Source organism: Sminthopsis crassicaudata, chromosome 2 (genome assembly GCF_048593235.1).
Source record: "Sminthopsis crassicaudata isolate SCR6 chromosome 2, ASM4859323v1, whole genome shotgun sequence".
Lineage (NCBI taxonomy): Eukaryota > Metazoa > Chordata > Mammalia > Dasyuromorphia > Dasyuridae > Sminthopsis > Sminthopsis crassicaudata.
The window spans coordinates 497,657,715-497,666,549 of NC_133618.1; the positions used below are offsets into that span (position 1 = coordinate 497,657,715).

At 39.5% G+C, this 8,835-nt stretch overlaps 1 protein-coding gene across 2 annotated transcripts in view; it reads left to right on the top strand.

Annotated features, from left to right (window-relative positions):
- The window catches only part of FKBP15 (FKBP prolyl isomerase family member 15), a 95,601-nt gene extending 88,380 nt beyond the window's left edge, over positions 1 to 7,221 (top strand). Inside the window, exons 28-29 of one of the 2 annotated variants that reach the window (XM_074293673.1) lie at positions 900 to 996; positions 5,157 to 7,221. In XM_074293673.1, the coding sequence (XP_074149774.1) occupies positions 900 to 996; positions 5,157 to 5,234 (175 nt within the window). In that variant the 3' untranslated portion in view covers positions 5,235 to 7,221. Of the gene's footprint in view, positions 1 to 899; positions 997 to 2,208; positions 2,320 to 5,156 lie in introns of those variants that run through there. The other variant, XM_074293674.1, reaches the window with a different exon arrangement.
- The last annotated feature ends 1,614 nt before the right edge of the window (positions 7,222 to 8,835 follow it).

Below are 8,835 nucleotides of genomic sequence, written 5' to 3' on the forward strand. Positions count from 1 at the left end.
GCTGGCATTAAGTGACTTGACCAGTAATAGTAATTGTGGTAGTGATGGTACAGTATCCCAATCATAACATTAGCTAGAAAGAGGCAGCCTTTTGTTTTTTCTTGATTTAAGTAACTGAATTCCTAGTGATTTTTTAAAATGCCTTAGTATTTTGTTTTCTTAAATGAAATTTAGAGCATTTGAACTCAACTCATCGTGAATTTTAGATTCAGTTTCTTTTTCAAACTGATGTGCTTTTAGTCATGCCTAATTATCTTATGTCAAGTTCCCAATAGCTGAAGAAACACAGTGAGTTTCCCATCAGATATAAATCCAAAGAACTGACAAGAAAAAGGCCACATCCCTCTTCACCAACACAAGATTTAAGGGGAGCACAGCATAGTGTCAAATTTAGAGGAAAAAAATTGCATAGGATTTGAATCCAGAGTCTATTTCTGCCTCCAAATTCAACACTCTAGCCACTACACCATGCTACCCCTAATCTCGGATTAATGGAGGAAAAACTTATATTCTAACAGAAGAGATAACTTGCAAACAGATATGCACAAACAAGCTACATAAACTGGAGATAATCAGCGGAGGGAAGATTGAGAATTAACAGATTGAGAAAGGCTTCACAGCTAGGAAGTGTTAAGTGTCTGAGACCAGATTTGAACTCGGGTCCTCCTGAATTCAAGGCTGGTGCTCTATCCACTGTGCCACCTAGCTGCACCGGTAAATTTATTACTTAGGAGCTCATCATTCCTAGAGAGAGATTATGGCTTCTTTTAACTCTAAATCTAGCTTCTCACAAACAAAAACAATTCTTGAAACTTCCGGTGCCAAGCAGGAATAAAGTAATTCCTGCCATGTCAGAAGCAGCAGTACTTTTTGCTGCTGATAACCTGGTTTTCTTTCAGTTTCACAGACGGTGATGAAGATTGCTTATTTAAAGGGGCAACACTGAAAGCATCAAAGCCAGTTCCAGTGCCTGATGATGAAGATGAAGATGAAGTGGTAAGGAAATTTAGGGCTTATCCTGTCACCATTACAAGAGACCCTCATGACCTATTCTTAAGAAACAATACTCAGGTCAAAACAATCCAGAGTCTTGGTAGCCTGCTTATTGGGTTCTTTGAGTTGGACTCTGTCAAACAAATCTTGGGCATGAAATGAGGCAGTCCTACATATATGGTGGTGGGTGCTTGCATACTTTTATTTATTTATTTATTTTATTATAGCTTTTTATTTATAAGATATATGCATGGGTAATTTTTCAGCATTGATAGTTGTAAAAACTTTTGTTCCAATTTTTTCCCACCTTCTTCCCACCCCCTCCCCCAGATGGCAAGTTGACCAATACATGTTAAATATGTTAAAGTACATGTTAAATACAATATATGTATACTGTGAACAGGATTGCAAATAATAGAATCATAGGTTGTCAGAGCTATTAGAGATCTTAGAAACCATCTAACCCAGCCTCCTTTTTCACAGAGGGGAAAACAGAGTTCTAGAGAGATATTTTGAGCTTTCCAAGATCACACATCTGACCTGGAACTAGACTCTAACCCTTCATCCAGCCAGTACCCCTAATACAGATCATTGAGGCTAAACATATATAGAAACCACAGACCACTCCTATATAAGTGTACAAGGACACATTTCTTGCAGCATCAGTGAAAAATTTAGGCCAAAGTGAATTTTCCAGGCACATGAAGCAATGTCAATGACAACATCAAGGTCCTGAATCTTTGTTCCAGAATCCTTCACTCCTGTGCTTAAGTCCCTGCCTTGGTAAAAAATCTGTTATTTCAGCTGCTTAATAGAGTGTGGTAGCCTTTCAACTCAAAATTAGATTTTTTTCAGGGGGAAAGCCAAAGAATAAATACAGTTAGGTGTTTGGGCATCCTTTTTTTTTTTTTTTTTAATTTTATAATTATATATATTTTTTGACAATACATATGCATGAGTAATTTTTTTAAACAACATTATCCCTTGTATTCATTTTTTCCAAATTTTCCCCTCTCTTTCTCTACTCCCTCCCCTAGATGACAGGCAATCCCATACATATTAAATGTGTTACAGTTTAACCTACATACAATATATGTGTGTAAATCCAATTTTCTTGTTGCATGATAAGAATTGGATTCCGAAGGTATAAGTAACTTGGGTAGAAAGACAGTAGTGCAAACAGTTTACATTCAATTCCCAGTGTTCCTTTTCTAGGTGTAGCTGTTTCTGTACATCATTGATCAACTAGAAGTGAATTAGATCTTCTTTATGTTGAAGATATCCACTTCCATCAGAATGCATCTTCATACAGTATCGTTGTTGAAGTGTATAATGATCTCCTGGTTCTGCTCATTTCACTCAGCATCAGTTCATATAGGTCTCTCCAGACCTCTCTGAAATCATCCTGCTGTTCGTTTTTTTACAGAACAATAATATTCCATAACATTCATATACCACAATTTATTCAGCCATTCTCCAATTGATGGCCATCCACTCAGTTTCTAGTTTATAGCAACTACAAAAAAGGCTGCCACAAACATTCTTACACATACAGGTCCCTTTACCTTCTTTAGTATTTCCTTGGGATATAAGCCCAGTAGTAGCACTGCTGGATCAAAGGGTATGCCGAGTTTGATAACTTTTTGGGCATAATTCCAGATTGTTCTCCAGAAAGGCTGGATTCTTTCACAACTCCACCAACAATGCATGAGTGTCCCAGTTTTCCCACAGCCCCTCCAACATTTATCGTTATTTGTTCCTGTCATCTTAGCCAATCTGACAGGTGTGTAGTGGTATCTCAGAGTTGTCTTAATTTGCATTTCTCTGATCAATAGTGATTTGGAACACTCTTTCATGTGAGTGGATATAGTTTCAATTTCATCCTCTGAAAATTGTCTGTTCCTTTGAGCATTTATCAATTGGAGAATGGTTTGATTTCTTATAAATTAGAGTCAGTTCTCTATATTTTTTGGAAATGAGGCCTTTATCAGAACCTTTAACTGTAAAAATGTTTTCCCAATTTGTTACTTCCCTTCTAATCTTGTTTGCATTAGTTTTGTTTGTATAAAAGTTTTTTAATTTGATGTAATCAAAATCTTCTATTTTGTGATCAATAATGATCTCTAGTTCTCCTTTGGTCATAAATTCCTTCCTCCTCCACAGGTCTGAGAGGTAGATTATCCTCTGTTGCTCTAATCTATTTATGATCTCATTCTTTATGCCTAAATCATGGACCCATTTTGATCTTATCTTGGTATATGGTGTTAAGTGTGGGTCCATATGGGCATCCCTTTTTACCACATCAAAAAATTAATGCTAACCAAAGAATCTACAACAGCCTGGTAACATAACATGCCTCAAAATCTTAGTTCTTGTAGGGCACAAAACTTTAGAAATGGAGGAAACCTTCAGTGCCAGGTAGACCATTTCCTCTACTTCATGGAAAAAGAAATTGAAGCCACTTTAGCTCAAGTGCCCAAGGTCACAAAGCAAGGTAAAGGTCAAACTGCTTTTGATGGATGAGGACAATAAAGACCTTGATTGGTTAGTATCCAATCAAAAGCAAATATAGAGGCCCCCGAGCTGGCCCTGCAGTGCCTTTTTTTTTTTTTTTTTTTTTTTTGACCATTGTCTGCCCAGCTCCTGACTCCTGTTCCAAGACAATTTTCCTTGTGGCATAGTGCCATCTGAAGTTAAATGATAAATTGTGGTGATCACTTGGACCAGCAGCATCTTACAAGGGCAGAAGTGGGATTGTATTGTATTGTATTGTATTGAATTGTATTGTATTGTAAAAGTCAGCCTACAGTGTGGACCTCAAGAACTCTGTGCCCCCAGGTATCTAGAGTAAGAAATTCAAAAGCAACCTCATCAAAAGGAGGGATAAGTTTTTCCCAATATCCATTGTTACTACCTCTCCCATCTTAACCACCCATAGGAATAAGTGGCTGTAAGAGTGAGTGGAGCTGGTAATACAGGGCATCCCTGTTGTGGGTCTGCTTCCCTGCAGCTTCACTGGAAACTGAAAGTTTCTTACTGCGCGCCTCACGCTATCACCAGCCTTCGGACGTCTCCGGCCCTGCTCCGGAGACAGGAGCGGGGAATAAGCAAACAGAGAGCCAACATGTAGCAGAGCTGTTCTTTATTGTCTGCTTCCCAAAATGTCTCCCCGAGCCGTTGCTGTTCCCTACTTTTATACAGAATCTTCTTGGACCCTCCCCATTTCTCCCTTCGTGGGTGGGGCCAGCTCTTTTAGCAATGTCTAGCCATTTTTCTCCTTATATGGCCAGGCAACTCATAGTTCCACGCATCTACTGACACGTAGCTCTATTAGTCGACCCGGAACCACATCCTGGAAATGACTGACATTAGGGCGGCTCCCTTCCGCACAGGGGGATCAGTTCCAGGCCCATTACACATCCCAAATTAGGAGTGATGCCCTATACAGTCCTTTGTTCCTGACTATGTGGTATCCAAAAGCAAAAGCTGGATTGGAAGGATGAGAGTGGTTAGGGGACTGTATTTTCTATCCCAATTTTTCAGAAAAACTGTGGTGACAGAACTCTAGCAGTATTCTTATGAGTAACAGCACATTAAATTAAAATGACTTTTCAAAACAGTCCATTTCTTTCTGCATGCCTTTTTCTGACTGTCTTTTTCATGGCTTCTTACTTCCCAACTAGATAAAACTCTCTCCTATTTGTTTATTGTTTCTCTTCATTTTGCTCTGTCTATACTCATTTCTTGACACCTCCTTCTCCTCCTTCTCTTATCCTTTTACCTCTACTACCCTGTATCTAAAATGCTGAAGTGACTGACTATATGAGAGGGAAAACTATAAAATAAATAAAACAAGATTCCAAGTAGCTAAGCAAGAATGATCTTTTTTCTGTATTAAAAGAAATGTTTCTCTTCTCTTTACCCATTTGGATCTGTTTGATTAAACATGTATACATGTAAGGGTAAGAACTACTGTTTTGAGCTGGCCTCCTTAGTGCCAAGCATACCATGATGGGGGGGAGGGGGGCTAAATGCTGGCTTTCTCAATCAACAACTCACTGTCCAGCTTGACTTGGAAAAAAGGTTTTGAATCTTTGATTCTTGGGAAATTATCTATTTCACAGATAGAATCCAAGATTTATGGTTGTTTTTTGTCTTATCAGAGCATGAAGGGACACCCACCCCCAGCGCCCCTTTTTGAGGATGATGATGATGATGACGACCTTGACTGGCTGGGATGAAGATTTGAGAGCTAGTATAGAGGTCTTTCAGCCTGCCCTACTCTGCCTTTTTCTTTCTGAGCACTGTTTTGCACAGCTGACCCTGGTTCTGGGTGGGCAACAGGGTAAGGTCCAGAATTTCTTAACCCTCTCCCGGGCTGAAATTTCTGGCCCATCCCAGTAAGCATTGGGACAGCATCCTTCCATTTGGGGCATCCCCCTGATGTCTGGTGCTGCTGGTGCAGAAAGCAGCCTTTGGCATTTTACTGTCCATACACATCTTTTCCAAGTAATAAAGCAAATGGAACTCTGATCTCCAGCAGCTCCTTTGGAATGGTCCCGTGACATCATCTTCTACTAGGAGATGCTAAAGACAACTCCTAGTTTGTTTGGGTTTTTTCCTTCTTGGGCTGAGACCTTACAGAGTATCTCCTGAAACCCAAATTCGGAGTTCTGCACCAGAAAGAAAGCATTTCTCAGTCGTAGAGTCCCATAGCCCTCTGCACTGATCATTTGCTGTTGAAAAGGAATATGGCTTTACCCTTGGAATCTGTCTCACCAAAAGTGCTGCCACTGCCAGCCATTGGATTCTGGTCTCCTGTCAGAGCTTTAGTGAGTTCGTTCTTTCTCTAAGGCCAGAGCCACCGTTGGTAGGCACTGTGTGTAGCAGTGCCTGGTGGTGTACAGGAGTGCCAGCATTGAAAAGAAAGAAATGAAACCTCAGAAGAACTGCTTTTCTTCTGTTGGAGGACCTTTGATTGCTTCTCTTGCCCAGCCCTAAAACCAGCCCCTGTCAGTTAGCTTGTCCTATCCCTGCTTTGTTAATGTGCTCTACTGAACTCATTCCTGTGTTACTTAAGCCTCTTCCTTGCTAATTGTTGGAGCCAAATAGGATCTTTGAGATGACCTGATTCAGTGAGCCTCACCATACTAATAAATGACCTTGAGACCTCCAATTGATAAAATATAGGTAACTGCTTGTTAGTGATTCCTTCCCTTCCTCCATGTAATGGATTTTGTCTAGCTGATCACCTTCTTACATTAGGAGTTCAGTCCTAGGCTCTCAGATGTCTTTTTCTCTGCCTTAAGTCTGAAATCATATATTAATGAATATTTGAGATTAACAAACATAAAATAAAAGTCAATGGAACTCAATCTCTAAATGCTCTGGGATGAAATCGCCTTTGGTTGTAATAGTTTTAACTGAGGTGGTTCTAATGGTTTTACCTGAGGAGTGTGAATGACTCTCTGAAAGAATTAAGGACTGGCAGGTAGGACAGGTCAGGAGCCATTTCTTAAATTCTTTGCAAACCAATTAATTTTAAACTGGTTATTTTTGTTTCTTTTTTCCTCTAGAAATCCATGGGATTACTCAATTTTGTATTTTTAGGACAACTCACTCCTCCTAGATTGTTGCTGGTTTGCTGGTTCTCTCTAGGTCTTCAAAGAAAAGGGAGAGATTTCCATGTTCTCTTGAACCCATGGCCTTACTGTGCATAGTGCCTTGCATATAGCAAGAAATTAATAAATGTTTGACTTTTGAATGAATAAAGCCAAAGTCATCTTGGCATCTGGAGCTCACGAACAGTTATATGCAAAAATATTTCCAGAGCTCATTACCTAGTGGGGGGGAAAAAAGGAAATGACAGAATAGAATTTGGTTGACTTTGACTTTTTGCCCATAAGCCATCAACTATGATCTTCCTTCTCCAGTGCAGATCCATTCCAGTGACCCTGACTATGGATACTGAATGAGTCCCAGTAGCCCCCTTCTTGGTTGTTGCATCCCAGGACCATTGACTAATTTGGGATCAACTTGGGCTCTAGCTCAAAGGCGTTTGTTCAGAGCCAGAAGCTGGAGTGAATTGATAACTAGTTTCTTGTTGGAGATATTGTCCATGGATCATGCAACTAGCATGGACCCATAGTGATATTAAAATGAAAACTTTGATTTCCATATCTCCCAAAAGCTGTTATTTTTCTTATACCAATTAAAAATGGTATTGCATATAACAGCCTGAGGAGTTGAATCCTTTCCCACACCCATTCTGCCTCTAAACTTCACCTTTGTCTTAGTAATGGTTTTTTATGTGCTGTGCTGGTTGCAGCATGAATGAGATTCAGTCCCTGCCCTTTGAGAGTGTAAAATGAGAAATCAACAACGTTGCTAGGGAGAAACTTTATAAAAAACACCAAAATGATTATAAATGAAATAAAATATTTGCAGTATAAACAAACCTCAGTGTATTGTTTTATATACTGGAGATTTCAGATCGTAACCATTTCTACAATTGTAGAATAATAATAAGAATTGGAATGAGCCCTTTGAGATGGCTAAAGAACAGTTAACCTCAAATCTACTTTGTAGCCAGTGAGAATTCAGTTTTCTTCCCATGGAATTGTTTAAGCTGCCTCAAAGATCTGTGGATCTTCCCACTCTAAAGAGTCTGAAGAACAGAAGTCTCCCATAATAATGCTGTGAAGCATTTGTGGGGAATATGTAGCAAAAGCATGAAGGAATCCCAAGAGATTCTGAGTTGATGCTGCCTCTCCAGTAGCCACTACTCCCTGGCATATTCACCCTGGCAGGTCCCAAGTACAATAGTCACAGCCTCTAGCCCAAGTTTGCATGATTAAGCTGGAAAACTGGAATTCAGACCTTGACTTTTGACTTCCAAAATTATTCTATTTCCACTTCTTCCCCAGCCATTGAGTGTTTATTGATGAATCAAAGGGATCCCACAGACCCTGTTCCTCCCCCTCAGGCTCCTCCTTCCCTATTCCACGTGGGCCCATCTGACTGCCCCTCCGGAGGTATCATAGCTAGCAGTGGTGCTAAGAACCTGGCTCTGGCAGCAAGACCAGGATTCAAATCCCAATTCTGGCAATGACCCCAGGACTTGGGCAAGGCCATGTTCTTGGGCTTGTTTCCTCATCTGTTGATACTGATTGATGACCTTGGATTTTTCCTTTACATCTTAGTGAGATTGCTCCCAGGTGCTTTGGAATAAGAGCCTTAAGCCAAAAACATTGATTTTAATGACTTAAAATATTTTGTTATTAAAATTCTTAGTTAATGATTTAACAGAAAACCAAAGCATTTTGGGAATAGGGAAGATGAATTGTATTGATATCCCTGAAATCCCATCGTACTAATACTCTGACAAGGTTATCTATATGTAAACTTGATACAGCTTCCTGCCTCTTGGGAACCATGAGAAACTCAGGGGGTTAAAAGATTCATTTCTGTTCTATAATCCATAGATTAGTAGCATTAAGAAGCTAGATCACAAGACTGATGTAATGGCAGCTTCTAGAGATATCTCCTCAGAACTCATTTCTCCTCCTAAAGGACACTCATCTCTGTTCTGCTGACCCTAAGGAAATAGAGACCCCCAGGCAAAATCTGAAGTAGATAGACTAGCTTAACATCTAAAACTCCATTCATTTAACAAAATAAATTTCATTACTTGGGATGAATTCCACTAATCATTATTTCTATCCCTTCAATCCCTGTTCTGCTCTTCTTCCATAGCTATGTCTTTTTTTGTTTGCCATACTCTTCCCCAAAATGATATAATCAAAGTAACATTTTTAAAAAAGTACTAATAAGATGCCAAAA